This window comes from Eretmochelys imbricata, chromosome 5 (genome assembly GCF_965152235.1).
Source record: "Eretmochelys imbricata isolate rEreImb1 chromosome 5, rEreImb1.hap1, whole genome shotgun sequence".
Lineage (NCBI taxonomy): Eukaryota > Metazoa > Chordata > Testudines > Cheloniidae > Eretmochelys > Eretmochelys imbricata.
In genome coordinates, this window is record NC_135576.1 from 25,401,548 (window position 1) to 25,426,773 (window position 25,226).

The window sequence follows — 25,226 nt, forward strand, 5'->3', positions numbered from 1 at the left end:
ATCTGCAAAATTGTCAGTATCTCTTTCACCAAAACATCCCCAGAATAAGGAGATGAAGTTTCCGCTGCCATTTTATCACACCTGTGTTAGGATATAGATATTCAGGGCTGTCTGCAAAGGCCTATAATTTAAGAATTTAAGTGTATTCTTATCACTTAGATAGTTAGAGAGGTATAAAAGAATCAAAATCACTGTCTGCCAGTGTAAGGGCCTTCTCTTACTGTGACAGTCTGAGGCCCTGTTCTTAGGCTAAGGCCTTTGGCTAAGCAGCAGAGGCAGCCATAAGCTGGGAAGCGACCGGTCACATCCTTACATTCCAAACTAGTCACACTGAAATATGGTGCTATTGGGCTGTTAGTAATACAATACTGTCCTGATAATGCCTATCACCTCCAGAGTAACGGAAGAGCCTAGAAGATTTCATAGAATCATAGAATATCAGGGTTGGAAGGGACCCCTGAAGGTCATCTAGTCCAACCCCCTGCTCGAAGCAGGACCAATTCCCAGTTAAATCATCCCAGCCAGGGCTTTGTCAAGCCTGACCTTAAAAACTTCCAGGGAAGGAGATTCCACCACCTCCCTAGGCAACGCATTCCAGTGTTTCACCACCCTCTTAGTGAAAAAGTTTTTCCTAATATCCAATCTAAACCTCCCCCACTGCAACTTGAGACCATTACTCCTCGTTCTGTCATCTGCTACCATTGAGAACAGTCTAGAGCCATCCTCTTTGGAACCCCCTTTCAGGTAGTTGAAAGCAGCTATCAAATCCCCCCTCATTCTTCTCTTCTGCAGGCTAAACAATCCCAGCTCCCTCAGCCTCTCCTCATAAGTCATGTGTTCTAGACCCCTAATCATTTTTGTTGCCCTTTGCTGGACTCTCTCCAATTTATCCACATCCTTCTTGTAGTGTGGGGCCCAAAACTGGACACAGTACTCCAGATGAGGCCTCACCAATGTCGAATAGAGGGGGACGATCATGTCCCTCGATCTGCTCGTTATGCCCCTACTTAAACATCCCAAAATGCCATTGGCCTTCTTGGCAACAAGGGCACACTGCTGACTCATATCCAGCTTCTCGTCCACTGTCACCCCTAGGTCCTTTTCCGCAGAACTGCTGCCTAGCCATTCGGTCCCTAGTCTGTAGCGGTGCATTGGATTCTTCCGTCCTAAGTGCAGGACCCTGCACTTATCCTTATTGAACCTCATCAGATTTCTTTTGGCCCAATCCTCCAATTTGTCTAGGTCTCTCTGTATCCTATCCCTCCCCTCCAGCGTATCTACCACTCCTCCCAGTTTAGTATCGTCTGCAAATTTGCTGAGAGTGCAATCCACACCATCCTCCAGATCATTTATGAAGATATTGAACAAAACCGGCCCCAGGACCGACCCCTGGGGCACTCCACTTGACACCGGCTGCCAACTAGACATGGAGCCATTGATCACTACCCGTTGAGCCCGACAATCTAGCCAGCTTTCTACCCACCCTATAGTGCATTCATCCAGCCCATACTTCCTTAACTTGCTGACAAGAATACTGTGGGAGACCGTGTCAAAAGCTTTGCTAAAGTCAAGAAACAATACATCCACTGCTTTCCCTTCATCCACAGAACCAGTAATCTCATGATAAAAGGCGATTAGATTAGTCAGGCATGACCTTCCCTAATCATTTAAAGAAAACTTAGTTGGATAGCATCCTGTCTGGCAAGAACTCATTTATCAATAGCTGGGATGTGAAATCCTCATTTTTTGTTGTTCTATCACTGTAGTCCCCATTTCCCTATTGTTTGTCTGTATAATCTATGTCTGGTTCTGTGATTGTTTCCGTCTGCTGTATAATTAATTTTGTTGGGTGTAAACTAATTAAGGTGGTGGGATATAATTGGTTAGATAATCGTGTTACAATATGTTAGGATTGGTTAGTTAAATTTCAGTGAAATGATTGGTTAAGGTATGGCTAAGCAGAACAAAGTTTTACTATATAGTCTGCAGTCAATCAGGAAGTAAGGGGGGAATGGGAACAAGGAATGGGGGTGGGAAATTGGAATCATGTTTTGCTAATGGGTGGGGAATGGGAACAGGGACACAGGCAAGGCTCTGTGGTGTCAGAGCTGGGAACGGGGACGCTGAGGAAGGAAACTGGAATCATACTTGCTGGAAGTTCACAATAAACATCCCATTGTTTGCACCTTCGGACTTCGGGTATTGTTGCTCTCTGTTCGTGCGAGAAGGACCAGGGAAGTAAGTGGGTGAAGGAATATGCCCCCTAACACACTGTATATATGTAGGAAGAGTTACCATACCATACAAATCCCCACAAGTGTCAAATGCATAATTTTATGGTCATGGGCACTAGAACAGGACAGTAAATACTAGTTGCTGAATTTCTTTGATTCACACTTTGTTCTTAATAGAAGATTTGATTCTATTGCTCACTGGCAAATCATAGGAATGAAGAATAATGGTAATGCATTTCTCAAGAGAATCTCTTTGGAAAACAAATATACCTTCTGTTCACTCATCAAAAAGAAGTATAAATAGAATCAAGAAACAGATCCTGAATATATTATTACAAGATAGACTTTTAAGAATGAAAGTTTTTAAGTAGCGCACAGAAGTGTTAACAGTGTAAGCTGCATGAGCATTAATGGGGTCTGTGCACTAAATCTTTATGCATGCACCCCTTATTGATCAGCACTGATCCAAGAGTCAACACCTGATGATTGCTGTTCTCGTTGCTGATGCACCACATCAAATTACCACCATGTAGCCGTTTGTAAGCTCTTCAGAGCAGATACTGTTTTTACTTCTGATTTTATACAATAATTAGCACCCCGACTGGGACCTCTGGCCACTTCCATAATTTCATGACAGTAACTTTCTAAAGTAGGCTCGTGTTACTTAAGATGTTCCTCCTTTTGAGGAAATGTGGAATTGAAGATGAATAATTAAACCCTCCCCACTTTATATTTCTTAATTAAAATTAGCTTGTTCACCTCCATAATATCTTCTAAGTTCTCCTCTGCATCTGCTTTTTCAGTCATCAGTTTGGCAACCTTGAAATAAGTCTTCATGAGAAGGTACCCCTTTTTTGCTCCATTCCAGTGAGAGCGTGGAATTTCTACCAAACCATACCCCAACAACAACACAAGAAGGAAAAGACCCCATGTGTTGGCAGCTGCTATCCCAATTGTCTGAAGCTGGTTCCTAAAACAGAAGAGTGACTGCCAGTAAGTAATTAAGTTTTCACATACACAGAACCAAGATTAGTTTCCTATCTACTATGTCACACTTGAAACTGCTGGCATTGTCTATATCTTTCAAGTCTTTGAAATAAGCCAGAGGTTTCTCTTGCAGATAGGCCACCTCCCATGCTGAAGCACTGAAAGGGTTGAGTATCCACCACCAGGCTAGAGCAGTCCCCAGCTTTCCTTAACATGCTGCCCCGGAAGATCTTCTTGTCTATCATACAGAGACTAAGCTGGGGAGAAAAGGAGAAGATGACAAAGATATCCTGAAACAAGACACCCCAGAAAAAGCCACCAAGAAGCCTCTGCCTTAAACGAGCAACGTGAGTGCTGTTCACCAGGTGCACTCATACAGAGTGCTGAGAGGCAGACTATACTGGGAAAAACAACATACAAGAGTCACCTTTTCCTGCCTCTGAAGCTTAAGGGGCAGGGGCATGCAAGGGGAAAGAATAAATCAGAAAATCCAGCAGCAAACTTGCTGGAACAATAGACTACCATACCAGAGATGATGGTAGAGGTTTATATTAATTTGTACTATTTTCCATATTTTCAAGTGTCTTTTTTAATGCTAGCAAGTTTCTTTGTAAATACTACATTCCAGGATTTGAAAAGACGTTTATTGATTGAAGTCTTCCATTTCAAAGTTAACTGCAGATAAAGGCCCAGATCAAAAATTTAAATGTGATCCCCAGAAACATTTAAACAGACAATACTACCACAAGCCTTCCTAAAAAAACCTGACCAATAAAAGTTTTTCCAGAAATGCCATCTGAAAAGCAAGTGCTAGAGAGAAAATATTGGAAATCAGACTAAACCATATACAAATTATATACACACACACACGTCTTGAAAAAAAAAATCAACAGAAATAGTAGTATATTCAGGGAAAGTCTGGAGCAGAGGTGGGTAAACTACGGCACGTGGGCCACATCCAGCCTGCAGGACCATCGTGCCTGGCCCTTGAGCTCCTGGCCTGGGAGGCTGACCCCTGGCCCCTCTCCAGCTGTCCCCCCTCCCCTGCAGCCTTACCTTGCTATGCTGCCGGCGCAATGCTCTGGGCGGCGTGGCTGCAGAGCCCGGCCTGACCTGATGCTCTGTGCTTTGCGGTGCGGCTGCCTGTCCTGGTGCAGCCAGGCTGCCAGCCACCGGTGCTCCAGGCAGTGCGGTAAGGGATTAGGGGGGTTGGATAGAGGACAGGGAAGTTCGGGGGGCGGTCAGAGGGTGGGGAACAGGGAGGAAATGGGGGCAGAGGTCCTGAGGGGCAGTCAGGGGCAGGAATTCCAGCGGTGGTCAGGGAGCATGGGGAGTGGATGAGGCAGGAGTCCTGGGGGGCCATCAGGGGGTGTGGATGGGGGTAGGGCCATGCCTGGCTGTTTGGGGAGGCAGAGCCTCCCCTAACTGGCCCTCCATACAATTTCAAGCCAAAAAGTTTGCCCGCCCCTGGTCTAGAGCAAGTCCGAATTCTAGGTTAGATTAGTACTGCCCAACTTCTCCATTGCAGAGATATTGTGAGAAATACAAACACAGTTTAAAAAACAAAGACAAATACTTACAATAGTATTACTCTTACCATTGTAGATTGAAATTTGGATTTACAGCCACATATATTAAAAATGCTCCAAAAATCAGCAAGTAAGTGCCATAATAGATTGCATTCTCAATCAATGCAGTTTTAATCTTTCCAGTAATGGAGAATCCTCCTGATCTAGCATATGACTGCATGAAAGGTAAGAGAATCCTAGAACCAAACAAAAATACATTAATGATATAAGATTTTTCTATCTTACTCTATTTGCCAGTTTTCACTTGCAGAGTTCTCCTAGCAAAACCTGTTACCGGCTACATTTGTGTTCTCTTTAGATACATCTAGTTGACAGTAAACCTTGAAATAACTTGTGTTTAGATTAATATCTATAGACAGCTTTAGTATGAAAAACCACCACTTATAAGAGCACTACAGGCTTTGCTCCTCTTGGTCGTAGTTTCACATTAATACACTAATCAATGTATCTAAAACAAGGCATACACATATTGTTTTCCCTCTAAACATATTTGTTGCAGCTACTGCAGGCATGTGCCTTCTCTTATGTAGCTCTCAAATTCCGCTAAGTCCTTTTTGTAGCCTCTCATAATGATGAAATGTAGGATTTGTTCTTACACACATTTCTTGGAAGAATTCACCCTCAAAAAAGAGAGCACTGCTGAACAGAGAGACCTTGTAACATTTTGCTCTTGGCAGGAATGGTTTTGTTTATTTGCTTATTTTGTTCTGTGCTAAGATTATATCTCTGACTCAGAATATTAGATATAGATTGTGGCGCTTGCTCCCCCAAGAGCATACAGAAGCAATGGCAGCATAGAATAAAAGAACATTTTTATGAGCTTCAGAGTGGCCAGAGTAAGGAACATTCAGTCTGCTACACCAAAACTCTTTAATTTTGAATTTAGTTAAGTATATTTGTCTTGTATTAAGTTTTACTGTCAGTGCTTGGGTTTTTAATTGGATATATTCCTCATTAAATCCCCATTAGTTAATGGGAGTTAAACATGTTTAAATGTTTTACTGAAACTACGTTAGAAGGTATTTGATTTAAAAACAATTTTCTTCTGCCAGACCATCAGATGACAATGTAAGAATCTCTCGGAATGAAATCTTAAAGGTATTTTGTAAATACTAGCAACTTTTATTTTCAGAATATATATTGTGGTCTTTGCGATCTAGTTCCCTCACTTACCAGGTTAAGAACTGTGATGTCCAGTATACTACACGCCAGAAGATTGGCATAATTCCATTGGGAATATAACTCCATGGTTTGAAACACTTATGTTTTCTGTAAAAAGGTCAGAGAGCCACATGTTAATTGTAAAATCTAAATATCATAATATTCATCACTTCTATCCAGAAACTATTTTCAGTCTTGCCACTGCAGAAAACTGTTTTAATTAAATGTTTTTGCATGACTAACTTGTTTCGTAAGAGATTTAGTTTATAGCCCACTTAAAAATTATGCTGATAAATACTCGCACCAAAAAGAGCACATATCTGGACAAGACAATTTCTCTTAAGGAAGAAAAAAAAAAACGGGTAGTCCCAACTGGCATTCCATCAGAGACTCACCAGAAGTCAACTAGTAAGGCAATTTTTTTGGTTGTGTTCAGTAAAGCATGTTCATATTTTTCTTACATAGAATGTTTCTTTTTCAGAGAACAAGATCTTAGAAAAGGAAGAGCCAAAGTGAAAAACAGTAAATGGTTGTTTTCCCTTCTACGTATTCTGTAATTATTTCTGAGGGGTGGGATTTTCAAAAACACCTAAAGGAGTGGGCGCATAACTCCCATTAACTTTCAATGGAAGTTGGGTGCATAACTTCCTTAGAAGCTTTTGAAAATTCTACCCAGAGCAGTCATTACTAACAGTGCAGTTACCTAAGCATTTCCATTATAATTCAGTTTGAGAGTCAGTCATCTTTACAAAAAAAACTTTCACTCAATGGGCTGATACTTTCCAAATCTAGTCTTTGCCTGAGAAAGCTGGAAACTTTGAGCAAAACCACTCAAACTGCTGAGTACAAGGAGTGTGAAAAACAAATGCTTCTAATCACCAACACATTCCTCACTACAGAATAACTTTATCTGCTTGTGTATCAAAGCAGTAGGAACAGAAGGGATAAGAAAGTTACATTATTTGACAGAGATAGCAGTTATTGAGAAGTGTTTTGGAGTGTTCCAGTGAAAAGTTGCTTTTGATTTGCCTGAATTATTAGCAATTTGCACATGCAGAGTAGTTTAATCAGAGATATTTTTAACAATCTGCCTATGTCCCAAACTAAGGTAGGCTGCATGACTAACATGATTGCAGACAAAAAAAAAAAAAAAGTTTTATTTAGTTAATGTCTTTGTTTTGCTCAAAAAGAATTTGAAGAAAAGCTAGCTGAAGACTCAAAAAGTAACAGCAATTTTTTTTTAAAGTATATCAGAATCAGAAAGCCTGCTAAACAACCAGTGGGGCCACTGGACAATTGAGATACTAAAGGGATACTCAACAGTGATCAGGCCATTGAGGAGAAACCAAATGGATTCTTTGCATTGGTCTTCATGGCTGAGAATAAGAGGGAGACCTAAGCCATTCTTTTTAGGTGACAAATCTGAGGAGCAATTCCAGATTGAGGTATCATTAGAGGAGCTTTTGTAACAAATTGATAAATTAAAAAGTAATAAGTCACCAGGACCAGATGGTATTCACCCAAGAGTTCTGAAGAAACTCATATGTGAAATTGCAGAACTACTAACCACAGTATGTAACTTATCATTTAAATCAGCTTCTGTACCAGATGACTTGAGGATAGCTAATGTGATGCCAATTTTTTTTAAAGGTTCCATAGGTGATCCTGGCAATTACAGGCCAGTAAGCTTAACTTCAGGACCAGGCAAATTGATTGAGTCTATAGTAAACAGAATTATCAAACATATAGATGAACATGATTTGTTGGAGAAGAGGCAACAGGTTTTCTGTAAAGGGAAATCATGCCTCACCAATCTACTAGAATTTTTTGACAGGGTCAACAAGCATGTGGACAAGGGTGATTCAGTGGATATAGTGTGTTTAGATTTTCAGAAAGCCTTTGACAAGATCCCTCACCAAAGGCTCTTAAGCAAAGTAAGCTGTCATGGGATAAAAGGGAAGGTCCTCTCAGGGATCGGTAACTGGTTAAAAGACAGTAAACAAAGGGTAGGAATAAATGGTCAGTTTTCAGAATGGAGAGTGGTAAATAGTGCTGTCCCCCATGGGTCTATACTGGGATCAGTACTCTTTAATATATTCAGAAATTATCTGGAAAAAAGGGGTAAACAGTAGGTGGCAAAATTTGCAGATGATACCAAACTACTCAAGATAGTTAAGTCCAATGCCAACTGCAAACAGTTCCAAAGGGATCTCACAAAACTGGGTGACTGGGCAACAAAAAGGCAGATAAAATTCAGTGTTGATAAATTAAAAGTAATGCACACTGGAAAACATAATCCCAATTATACATATAAAATTATGGGGGTCTAAATTAGCTGTTACCACTCACAAAAGATCTTGGAGTCATTGTGGATAGTTCTCTGAAAACATCCACTCAACGTGCAGCGGCAGTCACAAAAGCTAAGAGAATGTTGGGAATCATTAGGAAAGGGATAGATAAGATGACAGAAAATATCATATGGCCTCTATATAAATCCATGGTATGCCCACATCTTGAATACTGCTTGCAGGTCTGGTCGCCCTATCTCAAGAGAGATATACTGGAATTGGAAAAGTTACAGAAAAGGGCAACAAAAATTATTAGGGGTAGGGAACAGCTTCCATATGAGTAGAGTTTAATAAGACTTGGACTTTTTGTCTTGGAAAAGAGACAGCTAAGGGGGGATATGATTGAGATCTATAAAATCATGACTGGTGTGGAGAAATAAGGAAGAGTTATTTACTCCTTCTCAAAACACAAGAACTAGGGGTCACCAAATGAAATTAATAGGAAGCAGCAGGTTTAAAAAACGAACAAATGGAAGTATTTCTCCACACAATGCACAGTCAACCTGTGGAACTCTTTGCCAGAAGATGTTGTGAGAGCAAAGACTATAACAGGGTTCAAAAAAGAGCTAGATAAGTTCATGGATGTTAGGTACATCAGTGGCTATTAGCCAGGATAGGCAAGGATGCAAAACCGTGCTCTAAAATGTCCCTAGTCTCTGTTTGCCAGAAGCTGGGAATGGATCAATTGATGATTATCTGTCCTGTTCCTTCCCTTTGAAGCACCTGGCATTGGCCACTGTTGGAACACAGGATACTGGACTATATGGACCATTGGTCTGACCCAGTATGGCCATTCTTATGTACAGTGTACTATAGTAAAGAGATGTGATAGTGGTTTATTTAAAGTTGTAGAAGAGATAGTAGGATAATGCATTATTTGAGAAACAGAAAGTCTTATAATTTAAGACTGTTGAGCAATGCATACCCATCAAGGGGAAAAGTGTTGTGCATGCCACCTTAATGCTGGTATCTCCTGACTTTTCGGTGTTAAACAACCTTAATATTCTCCACTTTGGGGTGATGAAATAACAAAAATTTTGCACATACACATCAATTTGCATCCTAGAATCTCAAAATAGCTTACTGACAATTAACTAAGCCTCACGTCTCTGTGAGATGAGTAAGAGTATTACATTAATTTTTCAAACATGGAAATAGCACAAAAAGGTTAAGAGATTCGTTCACGGTCAAATGGGGAAAAGCCAGAAAGAGGATCCGGATTTTATGATTTCAGTGCTCCAAACATCACACTACAACTCAGACATCTAAGTGTGATTTCTTCTCTGCCAGCAGACAGATATAGAGCACCTATCATAACTTTTGAGTTGTCTGAAATTTACAGAGGTCTACAGTCTTGGATATAACGAATACATAAACAAAGGAAAGACTGTGTGTCTCTGAAGCATACTGTCAAGGTCAAAAACCCTAATAAGCATTAGGTCTGTGGAATAATAAAAGAAATTCACAAAAGCACCTCTCTTGGTATATTCAAATTCCTTCTAAAAACCTCAGTTCTCTTGTCTTGTCTATGACAAAGTGGAGGAGGAAAGGTAACAACATTAAAAACAATTAAAAATAAACAAAAATAGAAGCATTGAGATCTGCAGATACCTTAATCACAAGATCTTATTGTCATGCTTGTCCCTCCTCACAACAGTGCCTGTTAACAGCTTTCAATCACCATGTCACGTTCAATTTAGAGTGCACTCTCTGCAGCACAGGTACTAGTTCTTTATTTGCACATTTTTGCCTATTTAAAAAGTATACTAATGCTTTTAATATTGTGATGCAGAAAAATAAGACCGTTCTTTGTACCTTGGAGCAGAAGTAGGGTAAGATCCATTGATGATGTTGTTGCTGCTGCTGCTTTCTGAAGGGCTGGAGTTAACAGCAAGTTTGCATCGATTGTATATAGTCTAGAAGACAATGAAATCATCATGTAAACAACTATTAGGAACAAGGTGAAACAGTTATTGAAAAAAACAAGAATAGGGATACAAATCAAATTTGGCACCAAAATTAAGTGAAATGCTAATATTTCCATGGCTTTTCACTTTTAATTCTTGTAAGGCAGGTTTAAAAAAAAAATTCCTAAGTATTTGCATCCCAGCACTTAATTAGTGCATAAAAAAACTGAGAGTGAAACTGATGAAAAACTGACCAGAAAAAATTGATTTCACTCTATTAGTTCATTGTTCAAGCTGAGAGAAATACTAAAATTAACAACATAAATAGTGAATTTTAAAATTCAGTTCGCTGATTTTAAATATATTTTTAACTTGACAGAACTAACAGGACATTTTATTCAACTTTACAATTTTTAAAAGATGCCTTTTTAATTGAAAATTCTTTGTCTTATAGAGATATTTTCTACTGATTTACACAACTGTATTCTTAGTGTGTAGTGTATTTTGTGATTTTTTTTTTTAAATAGAGCAATAACATACTAAGCTTTACAAAAATGGAAAACCTTACCGTACTAACATCCAGAGGCAATATAAATACTATAAGAAAACAAAGATACCAAGCCAGCAGGGTTGCTATGATCACAAGTCTATGTTGTTTCTTGAAGTCTCCATACCGATGAAGTATGAATAAAGCCAGAAAAAAGACAAATATTATCTCAATGCCCAAAGCTGCACCACTCATTATTATATATTCACTCCAACCAGCCAATGCAGCTCACTTATGAAAGTGGATCATAACTGTAAGACAAAAAACACATTTCATTACATTAAAACAGAGGTCCTCAAACTGTGGGGCATGCCCCCCTAAAGGGGAGTGGAGGGGATGACCAGCCCCACTGGGGGAGGGGAAGGAGCACCACCTAGCCCCACTCCACTCCCAGCTTTGCTCCGGCCCTGCCCACAGCCCCATTCTCAACCTGCACCCCTGGCCATGGCTCCATTCCTGGCCCCCTTATCCCACTTCACACCGCGCCCCTGCCCCGAGCCACGGCCCTGCTCCCAGCTCCAGGGACGCTGGGGAATGTGGACAAGGGTAAGGGAGGGTGCAATCCTGAAAAGTATAGGGACCACTGCATTAAAACCTCTAGAAGATACATATGAAATAAATGAGCACTGAATGCTCAAAATATGTTTCTATGGAAGCTTACTGACACACACTTTTTAAGTTTATATAAGAACAGCGTAGATAAATCATATGACTTTCAGAAGGATCCTACTTTTCACCTAATTTTCCATATAGTTTTACTGAGGCAGGTGACCAAGTCATCTGTCCAAAAACTTCCATGGTGAGTCAATGGCACAATTGGTATTGGACACTAAGATCCACCTGGCTTACAGTCATTTACTATAATCACAAAACAACACATTGTCCCACAGTTCTGTTAGAGAAAATAATGCATTCCTCCAGTCATGTTTTGTAATATATTTATAAGGCTCCCCCTTTTCGGTCTCAAGTACTTGATATCAGATAGCATGAGTGACAACTTCTTGTTCACTAGATGAGAATATAGCCCTAACTTTTCAATTCGATTAACAGCAGTAACAATCCAATACGAAATTCTGCTCTTATTTCTAACACTAAAACATACTATTTTACCTTTATTTATCTCTAGCATAAGAAACTAGAGAGCTTGAACAAAGAAAAAAAAGATTTGGTAAGATACCAATTTCATTTTCAGCAAGATATTGAGAATTTTTAAAATTAATGCTATATACCTTGATCGTATATTTAGTTATTTACTAGAGACAAAGGTGGGTGAGGTAATATCTTTTATTGTACCAACTTAGGTTGATGAGAGTGACAAGTTTTTGAGCTTATCACAGAGCTCTTCTTCAGGTCTGGGAAATGTACTCAGGGCTTGTCTACATTTACAATGCAGCTACACTGCTGTTGTGCTTTAGTGAAACCGCTACCTATGCCAATGGGAAAACTGCTCCCAACAGCATAGGTATTCCATCTCCTCAAAAGGTGGCAACTATATTGATGGGAGAAGCCCTCCCATCAACATAGTGCTGTCTACTCCAGGGGGTTAGGCCGGTATGACTATGTCACTCATGGATGTGACTTTTCCATACCCTGTATGCGACAGTTATATCAACTGTAGTGTAGACCAGCGTTTTTCAAACTTTGGATCGCGACCCAGTACTGGGTCGCAGCATGTCAGGCACTAGTTAATAGTCCCATAGGTGGTGCTGCCCAGCTAAGGCAGGCTAGTGCCTACCTTTTTCCACAGCCCAAACCCCTCATCCCCAGCTCTGTCTGGTTGCAGGCATCAACAATTTTCTTCAACTGGGTCACCAGAAAAAAAAGTTTGAAAACCACTGCTTTTGGCCATGGTTCAGAGTGTTACAGCTAAATACAAGGTAGAACAGATTGTTTAGCAGAACTATTTAACATATTTCAAAGGACCAATCAGGGTGAAGCACCCCGTTAACATCCCTTCAGTCATAGGGAGGCGAGGAAAGGAAAGGAATGGGTGTGGGAGTTGTTAGTGGGTTATAGATTGTTGTAATAAGCCATAAATCTACTGTTTATATTCAGTCTATGATTTTTAGTGTCTAGCAAAGTTACAAATTTAAACTCCCAGGCTCTTCTTTTGAAAGCATTGTGTAAGTTTCCTTTGAGGATGAGGACTGATATGTCAGATATAGAGTGATGGTGTTCACCCTTAGGTGATGTGATGTTTTTGTCTTTTATCATTTTTCTGTACGAGTTCATTCGAGAGCAGAGTGATTGTCTGGTTTCACCCAGTTAGTTGCTACTAGAGAATTTAGTGTACTGGATGAGGTACACCACACATTGTGATCAGAGCTTTGGAACAGAGCGCAGAGCTGGAGCGTGGAGCAGCTCCGGAGCAGTGGAGCTGCAGGTTTTTGCCTGGAGCTGGAGCGGAGCCGGAGTACAGCTCCAAAGCCCTGGTAGTAATAGGCATGTATAGGACCCATGGATCTTGAAAGGCGTGTTTTGGGGGTGTTAATCATTGTAGCAGCGGAGATGCATCTGCAGGTTTTGTATCTTGCTCTGGCAGGGCCTGCTGCCACTTTGACTTGGTGTGTGCTGGTCTCTGGGGAACTTGCTTCTGGGGATGAACTTGGAGAGGTTGGGGGGTCTGAAGGCCAGAAGAGGGGATTCAGGAAAGATTTATTTCAGGATGGGGTCCCTATCAAGTATGGGTTGTAGTACTTTGATGATACCCTCTATGGGTTCCAAGTGGGGTGATAAGTAACAACTAGGGGTGTGCAGTCATAGTGTTTTTCTCCCCCTGTACTGAAGCAGGTCCTCTTGGGGTATTTAATTTAATGGAGTAGCATTACTTTTTATCAGTATCTGTGTTTTCTCACTGATGCTTACAGGTTTTAATACAATGGAAAAATCTACTGTGTTTCATCATATGTAATTTCAGTACAAGAAAAAAAAAACCAGCAACATGATAGAATTTAAAATCCTTCCTTCTCTGTGATGCTCTTCTATCCTGTCTTCAAACACAACTGTCCCTTAAGAACATAAGAACAGCCATACTGGGTCAGGCCAAAGGTCATTCTAGCCCAGTATCCTGTCTTCCGACAGCGGCCAATGACAGTGCCCCAGAGGGAATGAACAGAACAGGTAATCAAGTGATCCATCCCATCACCCAACACCCTGCCCCAGCCCTGAGACCTCTCCCACCCTCCGAACCCCTCGGTCCCAGCCCAGAGCACCCTCCTGCATCCCAAACCCCCCAGCCCCATCCAGAGTCCACACCCCAAGCCGGATCCCTCACCCCCTTCCCAACCCCCCTGCTCCAGCCCAGAGCCCCCTCCCACCCTCTTGAATCCAGCCTGTATCCCCAACCCCCTCATCCACGGCCCCACACCAGAGCCCACACCCCCCAACTGGAGCTTTCACCCCCTCCTGCACCCCTACTCCCAATTTCATGAGCATTCATGTCCCACCATACAATTTCCACACCCAGATGTGGCCCTCAGGCCAGAAAGTTTGCCCACCCTTAGGCACTGATGGACCTATGCTCCATGAACTTATCTAGTTCCTTTTTTGAACCCTGTTATAGTCTTGGCTCCTCTGGCAAGGAGTTCCACAGGCTGACTGCGCGTTGTGGGAAAAAAATACTTCCTTTTGTTTGTTTTAAATCTGCTGCCTATTCATTTAATTTGGTGACCCCCTAGTTTTTGTGTTATGAGGAGTAAATAACACTTCCTTATTTACTTTCTCCACACCAATCATGATTTTATAGACCTCTATTATATTCCCCACTAGTCGTCTCTTTTCCAAGCTAAAAAGTCCCAATCTTATTAACCTCACTCGTATGGCGCCTGTTCCATACCCCTAATCATTTTTGTTGTCCTTTTCTGAACCTTTTCCAATTCCAATATACCTTTTTTGAGATGGGGCGACCACAACCACATGCAGTATTCAAGATATGAGTGTACCATGGATTTATATAGAGACAATATGATATTTTCTGTCTTATTCTCTACCCCTTTCCTAATGATTCCCAACATTCTGCTAGCTTTTTTGACTGCTGCTGCACACTGAGTAGATGTTTTCAGAGAACTATCCACAATGACTCCCAAATCTCTTTCTTGAGTGGTAAAAACTCATTTAGACCCGATCATTTTATATGTATAGTTGGGATTATGTTTTCCAATGTGCATTACTTTGCCTTTATCAATATTGAATTTCATCTGCCGTTTTGTTGCCCAGTCACCCAGTTTTGAGAGATCCTTTTGTAGCTCTTCGCAGTCTGCCTGGGACTTAACTATCTTGAATAATTTTGTCCCTTACATTCATCAATTTTTTTTTTGCTGTGCTCACTTTTCCCAGTTACTTATTCTATGTTAGAGGAAGGCATCAATATGATGCCATATGATGGAAGTTGTTTTTACAGTTTTTTTTTTTAAATCTAGAAAGTTACACACAAAAAACCTACAATAAAAGAACACAGACTGCAAAGACAAAAGTTACTCAAAAGTTATGAAATTCAGAATTGAGGTTGTCTATGGAACCTTAATTTGGCTCCTTATGCATATGCATTATGAGTTTTTAATTACATTATCACATACTACTTTGACACAGAAGTCCTGTCTCATTCAGTGAGCAAAGGATACTCACTTAATGAGCAGCTATTCAATATTTTGTTTTCTCCTTGTTCAACGTGTGGCCCACGCCTTAGTGAACATTATTCAAATGCTGCTTTGAAGACATAATTATGGATTTCTTCATGGGCTTTTCCAAGGCACTCATCACTATATTATCTGACTGCTTCACACGCATTAATTTGTTTTCATAACACTCTTGTGAGATGCATGGGTATTATTATCCCACTTTAGCAACTGGGAAGAAGAGGCAGATTAAAGTCATAAGTGTCAACTAATTTTGGGTGTCCCCATCTGAGACATCTAGGACCTGATTATTCGGCATATTTAGCATTATAAAGCATTTTAAATGTCCAAAGCACAACTCCCACTGACTTCGGTTATGCACTCACTGTTTCAGCACTTGTGCAAATCAGACCCTAAAGGTCTCAACTTGGACACCCTGAAAATGAGGAACAAAATTAGTGACCATCTGGGAAAAGTTTGGTTTAAATGACTTGCCTAGCATCACACAGGAATTCTGGGGCAGAAGCAGGGACAGAATCCAATTCTTCAGAGCAGCATTTAACTGCTTAAGCATAAAACCATCCTCTCTCTTCCTGCAAGCCCTTTCCTCATTCACTACACACCTTCTGTCTCCTATGGATAACTGTCTCCTTCAGTACCCAACCCTGATTCTTCCTGTCACTGAGTAAGACGGGGTCCTGTGGAAAATATAGAATCACAAGACAGGAAGGGACCTCAAAAGATCTTCTAGTCCAGTCCCCTGTACTCAAGCAGGACAAAGTATTTTCTAGACCATCCCTGAGAGGTGTTTGTCTAATCTGATCTTAAAAACATGCAATGATGGAGATTCCACAACCCCTAGGCAATTTGTTCCTGTGCTTAATTACCCTGACAGGAAGTTTTTCCTTACGTCCAACCTAAACCTCCCTTGCTGCAATTTAAGCCCATTGTTTCTTGTCCTATCCTCAGAGGTTAATTAGAACAATTTTTCTCTCCCCTCCTTGTAACAACCTTTTATGTACTTGAAAACTGTTCATGTCCCCCTGCCCCAGTCTTCTCTTCTCCAAACTAAACAAACCCAATTTTTTCAGTCTTTTCTCATAGGTCACGTTTTCTAGACTTTAATCATTTTTGTTACTTTTCTGGGGACACTCTCCAATTTTCCCACATCTTTCCTGAAATGCAGTGCCCAGAACTGGACACAATACTCCAGTAGAGGCCTAATCAGCATGGAGTAGAACAGAATTACTACTTCTTGTGTCTTGCTTACAAGACTCCTGCTAATACAAACCAGAATGTGTGCCTTTTTTTTTTTTTTTTTGCAAGTGTTACAGTGTTGACTCATATTTAGCTTGTGATCCACTATCGCCCCCAGATCCCTTTCTGCAGTACTTCCTAGGTAGTCATTTCCCATTTTCTGTGTGTTCCTTCCTAAGTGGAGTATGTGGTATTTGTCCCTATTGAATTTCATCCTATTTACTTAGACCATTTCTCCAGTTTGTCCAGATCATTTTGAATTTTAATCCTATCCTCCAACGCAGGACAAAGCAGGGGTTCTCAACCTTTTTTTTCTTTGTAAGGCCCAGCCCACGTTCTATAAAAACCTCCAGGACCCAGTGTGTGTTGGGGGGAAGAGGCGCACCTCAGGGCTTCAGCTGCCGGGTGAAGACAGGGCATTAGCCCCACAGTGCACCGAGGCTGCAACTGCTGGGCAGGGGGTCCTCATGCATAGGCCTAGTTTGATTTCTATTTTGGAAGTGTAAGGCCCAGCTGGGCTCAGTTCAGCTCCACATGGAGGGGCCCAGGGAGGGAGCACCACTTCCACCCTCTGACTCACCTCAGCAGACCACCCAGCTTGTTTAGGTTGTGGGGGGAGGGTGCAACTAAAAATTATAACTCAGGTCAGAGGGCTCAGTTCAAAAAGATTGAAAACTGCTCAGGGTGCAGACAGGCGGTTAGCTAGGGGCTGTGTGCAGGCAGGGGGTAGCTCAGGGTGCAGGGAGAGAGGCAGCTATGGGCTGTGGTTGCTCCTCTGAGGACTTTGCCAGTGCAAGAGCCAGGTCCACCCGTTCAGGTGGCTCTTACTACTTGTGCAAGCAGTCAAAAGGGGGCTGGAAGCTGAGGAGCAGCCTCAGCTCTGGGCACCAGCAGAAGGAGGAGACTGCGAAGCACGGCAGCTGCCCATTCCATGGCATCAGCCAGAACAGCAGTCACTCTGCACTGCCCAGCTCCGACTTCCAGGCTCCAACCTGGCTGGGGCCTCGGGGTCAGGGAGGGGAAGAGAGGGGCGGGGTGGAGCTGCCCCCAGGACTGCCCCACTCTGGGTAAGGCACTTCAGCTTGAAGGGGTTCCTTAGTATCAGATGACTGAAATTCCCAACACTTAAAGAATTTTGAGCCGTGACGACAGAAGTAGCAGGGCAGAGGACCAGCAGTGAATCACTCTGCAGGGTACAAATGTTGCCTTCTTAACATTTCAATCAGTTCCTTCAATTGCACAGAAAGAGATGCTGCCATGATGACAAAGTTTAAAAATTCAAGACTGAAGAGAAAAATATATATTTCCTTTTGTCTAAAAAGTTACCATTTACCAGGATTCTTCACGTTTGAGAGTAAGAAGATTGAGGGATGTCCCAAAAGAAAAGGTACAGAAGGCTGCAATCAGAAGCACTTTGTACAAGGCCAGTGCCAAAAACATCAACAGAAGAGAGGACTTATCTATGCATACCAAAAATGGTCAGTAAGAGATATCATTGAATAAATAAAATTTATATTGCAGAGGAGAGTTTGCCGCTATTTAGGAAACAAGTTCTGGAATTCTTGTGAATCCAAAAACAGATTCTCTCCTGGAGGCCAAATCCAAGCAAAAATGCTTTGCCAATATGTGTAGAGGGGATCAGGTCACTGTTTTACGGATACAGTACAGACCCATTTACGCGCGAATCCGCTTAACACGCGGTAGTGCCATGCCTCCCAGTGCTACCTATTTAACACGCAAGACTTGTTAACACGTGGTACAGGAACTTGCTATGTAGCAGTACAGATTTGCTCACTAACTCACTGACATAGAAATCGACAGGAAGTGCGGAGTGGAAATACGTTGTACGTCTTTACCGATATTGGTAAAGACGTATCACGCACGCTTGGTCATTGTCACGCTAGAGAGATATATAATATATAGTAGTTATATAGTAATATATATACACACACACTACATTAGAAAATTTTAATTTTCTAGGCCTAATATAACGGCAGAGGGCAAGCGTTCCTACACCATAGAAGAAAAGCTAGCTGCAATAGATCAAGTAAATAGCGGAGAAACCCAGACTAAAGTTTCAAAAGATATTGGTTTCAGAGTAGCAGCCATTTTAGTCTGTATCCGCAAAAAAAAAAAAAAAGGAGTACTTGTGGCACCTTAGAGACTAACAAATGTATTTGGGCATAAACTTTCGCGAGCTACAGCTCACTTCATCGGATGCATTGGGATTGGGATTGCCGAATCTACTCTCCGAGGATGGCTAAAAAACAAATCTAAACTGAATAGCTTTGTACAAAATACTGATTCTGCTGCAGGGCTTAAGCAAAAGTGTGTGTGCTATTCAGCAAAACCCAAAACAGACAAACCCATGAACACATGGTTTGCTCAGTAATGGCTGAAAGGAATGCCGTTAAGTGGGCCAATTCTTCAAGCCAAAGCAACAAAATTTGGAAATTTAAGGGGGATGAATCATTCCAAGCCAGCAAGGGGTTTGTAACTCATTTTAAAAAGCGTCATGGCATAGCACAGATATCGATTTCTAGAGAAAGCCGATCAGCTGATGAATTGGCCATAAACATGTTTCCTGCCGAGTTAAAATCTATTTTACAAAATGAAGTCTACCACGAAGAACAACTTTATAATTGTGATGAAACAGCTTTATTTGCAAAACTGCTACCTGATAAGACTCTAGCCTTTAATTACGAGACACAAAAAACAGATGGATTTAAAAAGATAAAGATCGTGTGACTCTTCTTTTTTGTAGTAATAAGACGGGCACCCATAAGCTTGCCCCTCTTCTCGTTGGCCGCTTTCATAACCCTTGCTGCTTTAATCACCTCAATAGAGCCAAACTGCCAGTAATATATGCTAACAGCAAAAATATGTGGATGACGAGACACATTTTCGACGACTGGTTCCACAACAGCTTTGTTCCAGCTGTTCGTAAGCATCTGCGGTCGAAGAACTGGAAGCCAAAGCACTTTTTCTACTTGACAATTGTCCAACCTATCTTCCAGCTGAATCACTGGTATCGAGCGATGGAAAAATTTGAGTGCTATACCTACCATTCCACACAACATCAAAAATTTAACCCTTAGACCAGGGCATTATTCAGAATTTTAAAAATAAACAATTATCGATGGGAGCTGATTTCAGCGATCATGTCATGCACGTCTTCAGGCATTTCAGAATTCCTGAAACAGTTAAACATGAAGAAAATTATTTATTTAGTTAAAAAAGCTTGGGACGGAGTAAAACAAAAGTCCATTGAAAACTGCTGGATGAAGGCTCTCGGTAATGTTTTTTCTGTCAAAGACGGCTCAGACTCTGAAAACTCCAGCAGTGGCACAGATTCAGAGCCAGACTTTGAAGGATTTTCGAAAGAAGACCTCTTACAAACACGCATGCAGACAAAAGAAGATAAAGGTAAATTTCTCTTTCAAATGATAAAATATTTTAGTTTGGATACGTCACCGGAAATCATTACAGAGTAGCTGGAGATGTATAAAGACTGCCCGACTTCAGAATTTCTGTCTGAGTTAAAAATATTAACAGGTTGTGAGGCTATGTTGGACCGCAAAAGAGATGGTGAGGATGTAGTTGAAAAGGTTAAAATTTGGCCCACAGAAGCCCTTAGTGCTGTAGAAACTGTTGTAAGATTTATGGAGGAGCAAAAAGCAGAAAATATTGAAATCATTCATCTGCGGCGAATGACAGACTTCATAAGAAAGAAAGAAAATGAGAGCCAGAAAGAGCAGAAAATAACATCTTTTTTTCTAACTGAACACTTTTTTCAGCATGGCCCTCTTAACCAGCGGTCCGTTAACATGCAGTCGTGACGGCTTGACTCCCAACATCCGCGCGTAAACAGGTCTGTACCGTACAGGAACTCCTCACTTAAAATTGTCCCGGTTAACGTTGTTACGTTGCTGATCAATTAGGGAATATGTTCATTTAAAGTTGTGCAATGCTTCCTTCTAACATCGTTTGGCAGCCACCTGCTTTGTCCACTGCTTGCAGGAAGAGCAGCCTGTTGCAGCTAGCTGGTGGGTGGTTGGAACCAAGGTGGACAGGCAGCCCCCCTATCAGCTCCCCACTCGCCTAAGTTCCCTGTGCAGCAGCTGCTCAGCAGGCTATCAACTGCTGGCAGTTCAGCTGTCCCTCCCCCCACTGCCATGTGCTGCTCCTGCCCTCTACCTTGAAGCTGCTCCTCGAGACTCCTGCTTGCTGTGTGGGGCGGAGGGGAAGAAGGGGGGGCTAATGTCAGGGTGTCCCCCTCCCCCCTGCTCCTGCACCCCACTTACCCCATCTTCCATAGAGCAGGGGAACACACAGAGGGAGGGAACTGCTGCCTTAGGCAGCAGCTGCAGCTTTGGTCAGGTCTCCGCTTGCTGATCTAATTAAGAAGCCTGTGTACTTCTGACCCCGCTCTTCATACTTAAAGGGGAAATGTTTCAGAGTAACAGCCCTGTTAATCTGTATTCACAAAAAGAAAAAAGGAGTACTTGTGGCACCTTAGAGACTAGACAAGCCATTTACAACACACACTTTGCTTCTCTACAAAAGAAAAAGGACACTAAACTTTCTAAGCTACTACATGCCACAAGGGGCCACAGCAATGGTTCCCTCAACCCACCCAGCAATATTGTTAACTTATCCAACTATACTCTTAGCCCAGCAGAAGCAGCTGTCCTATGTCGGGGCCTCTCCTTCTGCCCCTCTACCCCCACGAACATGATACAGTTCTGTGGTGACCTAGAATCCTATTTTCGACGTCTCCGACTCAAGGAATATTTCCAATACATCTCTGAACAACATACTAATCCACAGAGATCTCCCTACCAACACTACAAAAAGAAGGATTCTAGGTGGACTCCTCCTGAAGGTTGAGACAGCAGACTGGACTTCTACATAGAGTGCTTCCGCCGACATGCACGGGCTGAAATTGTGGAAAAGCAGCATCACTTGTCCCACAACCTCAGCCGTGCAGAACACAATGCCATCCACAGCCTCAGAAACAACTCTGACATCATAATCAAAAAGGCTGACAAAGGAGGTGCTGTTGTCATCATGAATAGGTCGGAATATGAACGAGAGGCTGCTCGTCAGCTCTTCAACACCACTTTCTACAAGCCATTACCCTCTGATCCCACTGAGAGTTACCAAAAGAAACTACAGCAGTTGCTCAAGAAACTGCCTGAAAAAGCACAAGATCAAATCCGCACAGACACACCCCTGGAACCCCGACCTGGGATATTCTATCTACTACCCAAGATCCATAAACCTAGAAATCCTGGGCGCCCCATCATCTCAGGCATTGTCACCCTGACAGCAGGATTGTCTGGCTATGTAGACTCCCTCCTCAGGCCCTACGCTACCAGCACTCCCAGCTACCTTCGAGACACCACTGACTTCCTGAGGAAACTACAATCCATCGGTGATCTTCCTGAAAACACCATCCTGGCCACTATGGATGTAGAAGCCCTCTACACCAACATGCCACACAAAGATGGACTACAGGCCATCAAGAACACTATCCCCGATAATGTCACGGCTACGGATACGCTGGAGGGGAGGGATAGGATACAGAAGGACCTAGACAAATTGGAGGATTGGGCCAAAAGAAATCTGATGAGGTTCAATAAGGATAAGTGCAGGGTCCTGCACTTAGGATGGAAGAATCCAATACACCGCTACAGACTAGGGACCGAATGGCTAGGCAGCAGTTCTGCGGAAAAGGACCTAGGGGTGACAGTGGACGAGAAGCTGGATATGAGTCAGCAGTGTGCCCTTGTTGCCAAGAAGGCCAATGGCATTTTGGGTTGTATAAGTAGGGGCATAGCAAGCAGATTGAGGGACGTGATCGTTCCCCTCTATTCGACATTGGTGAGGCCTCATCTGGAGTACTGTGTCCAGTTTTGGGCCCCACACTACAAGAAGGATGTGGATAAATTGGAGAGAGTCCAGCGAAGGGCAACAAAAATGATTAGGGGTCTAGAACTCATGACTTATGAGGAGAGGCTGAGGGAGCTGGGATTGTTTTGCCTGCAGAAGAGAAGAATGAGGGGGGATTTGATAGCTGCTTTCAACTACCTGAAAGGGGGTTCCAAAGAGGATGGCTCTAGACTGTTCTCAACGGTAGCAGATGACAGAACGAGGAGTAATGGTCTCAAGTTGCAGTGGGGGAGGTTTAGATTGGATATTAGGAAAAACTTTTTCACTAAGAGGGTGGTGAAACACTGGAATGCATTACCTAGGGAGGTGGTAGAATCTCCTTCCTTAGAGGTTTTTAAGGTCAGGCTTGACAAAGCCCTGGCTGGGATGATTTAACTGGGAATTGGTCCTGCTTCGAGCAGGGGGTTGGACTAGATGACCTTCAGGGGCCCCTTCCAACCCTGATATTCTATGATTCTATGATTCTAATCTGGTGGCTGAACTTTGTGACTTTGTCCTTACCCATAACTATTTTACATTTGGGGACAATGTATACCTTCAGATCAGCGGCACTGCTATGGGTACCCGCATGGCCCCACAGTATGCCAACATTTTTATGGCTGACTTAAAACAACGCTTCCTCAGCTCTTGTCCCCTAATGCCCCTACTCTACTTGCGCTATATTGAGGACATCTTCATCATCTGGACCCATGGAAAAGAAGCCCTTGAGGAATTCCACCATGATTTCAACAATTTCCATCCCACCAATAACCTCAGCCTGGTCCAGTCCACACAAGAGATCCACTTCCTGGACACTACAGTGCTAATAAACGATGGTCACATAAACACCACCCTATACCGGAAACCTACTGACCGCTATTCCTACCTACATGCCTCCAGCGTTCACCCTGACCACACCACACGATCCATCGTCTACAGCCAAGCTCTGCGATACAATCGCATTTGCTCCAACCCCTCAGACAGAGACAAACACCTACAAGATCTCTATCAAGCATTCTTACAACTACAATACCCACCTGCAGAAGTGAAGAAACAGATTGATAGAGCCAGAAGAGTTCCCAGAAGTCACCTACTACATGACAGGCCTAACAAAGAAAATAACAGAACGCCACTAGCCGTCACCTTCAGCCCCCAACTAAAACCCCTCCAACACATTATTAAGGATCTACAACCTATCCTGAAGGATGACCCAACACTCTCACAAATCTTGGGAGACAGGCCAGTCCTTGCTTACAGACAGCCCCCCAACCTGAAGCAAATACTCACCAGCAACCACATACCACACAACAAAACCACTAACCCAGGAACCTATCCTTGCAACAAAGCCCGTTGCCAACTGTGCTCGCATATCTATTCAGGGGACACCATCACAGGGCCTATTAACGTCAGCCACACTATCAGAGGCTCGTTCACCTGCACATCCACCAATGTGATATATGCCATCATGTGCCAGCAATGCCCCTCTGCCATGTACATTGGTCAAACTGGACAGTCTCTACGTAAAAGAATAAATGGACACAAATCAGATGTCAAGAATTATAACATTCATAAACCAGTCGGAGAACACTTCAATCTCTCTGGTCACGCGATTACAGACATGAAAGTTGCTATATTACAACAAAAAAACTTCAAATCCAGACTCCAGCGAGAAACTGTTGAATTGGAATTCATTTGCAAATTGGATACAATTAACTTAGGCTTGAATAGAGTTTGGGAGTGGCTAAGTCATTATGCAAGGTAACCTATTTCCCCTTGTTTTCTCCTCCCCCCCTACCCCCCCCCCCAGACGTTCTTGTTAAACCCTGGATTTGTGCTGGAAATGGCCCACCTTGATTATCATACACATTGTAAGGAGAGTGGTCACTTTAGATAAGCTATTACCAGCAGGAGAGTGGGGTGGGAGGAGGTATTTTTTCATGCTTTGTGTGTATAAAAAGATCTTCTACACTTTCCACAGTATGCATCCGATGAAGTGAGCTGTAGCTCACGAAAGCTTATGCTCAAATAAATTGGTTAGTCTCTAAGGTGCCACAAGTACTCCTTTTCTTTTAACGCTAAGTGAGGAGTTCCTGTATCTCTAATGGAAACACCTGAGACAGGAATGGTGGTAAGCTTACATCATGGTGTCCCCATTTCAAGAAAGTGATGGTTTAAGGCCAGCCAGATTATATGCATGTCCTTTTTTCTAAATGCTTTATGCAAATACAATCCTGAGTGCCTTTTGACACTGGGTGCAGGAGAAGGATCTTGATGGGATAGGCACATGTGCCTAGGAAGATCTTAGTCTGATTCAGGTGGAAATCCAACACACTCTGGCAGGAATCTTAGATTCGTCTCTGTCACCACCTTACCCTTGTAAAACTTAGAATAAGATGAAAGTCATTAAAACCTGAAAGCTCATTTACACTGCAAGCTAAAGTTACTGCCACCAGGAAAATTACTTCACATGTCAGAAAGTTAAACTCAGCTGAAATGACTGGTTCAAAAGGAGTCTCCCTCTACCATGAATACATTAATACCTCATGACAAAGAGAGCTTTCAAAAGTACCAGACCTGTACCAACCTGAAAACGGAACTATGGTCCTCTGTCCTGTCAGTAGCCTGTCTAGCTAGAAGAGGTATCCTAGG

At 42.3% G+C, this 25,226-nt stretch overlaps 1 protein-coding gene across 1 annotated transcript in view; it reads right to left on the minus strand.

Moving 5' to 3' along the window:
• LMBRD2 (LMBR1 domain containing 2) overlaps positions 1–25,226 on the minus strand; it is a 59,074-nt gene that overhangs the window by 30,475 nt on the left and 3,373 nt on the right. The window contains exons 2-6 of the mRNA XM_077816750.1: positions 10,795–11,024; positions 10,135–10,235; positions 5,984–6,079; positions 4,819–4,986; positions 2,994–3,204 (exon numbers count right to left, since the gene is read on the minus strand). Coding sequence (XP_077672876.1) covers positions 2,994–3,204; positions 4,819–4,986; positions 5,984–6,079; positions 10,135–10,235; positions 10,795–10,968 — 750 coding nt within the window. The 5' untranslated portion in view covers positions 10,969–11,024. The remainder of the gene's footprint in view (positions 1–2,993; positions 3,205–4,818; positions 4,987–5,983; positions 6,080–10,134; positions 10,236–10,794; positions 11,025–25,226) is intronic.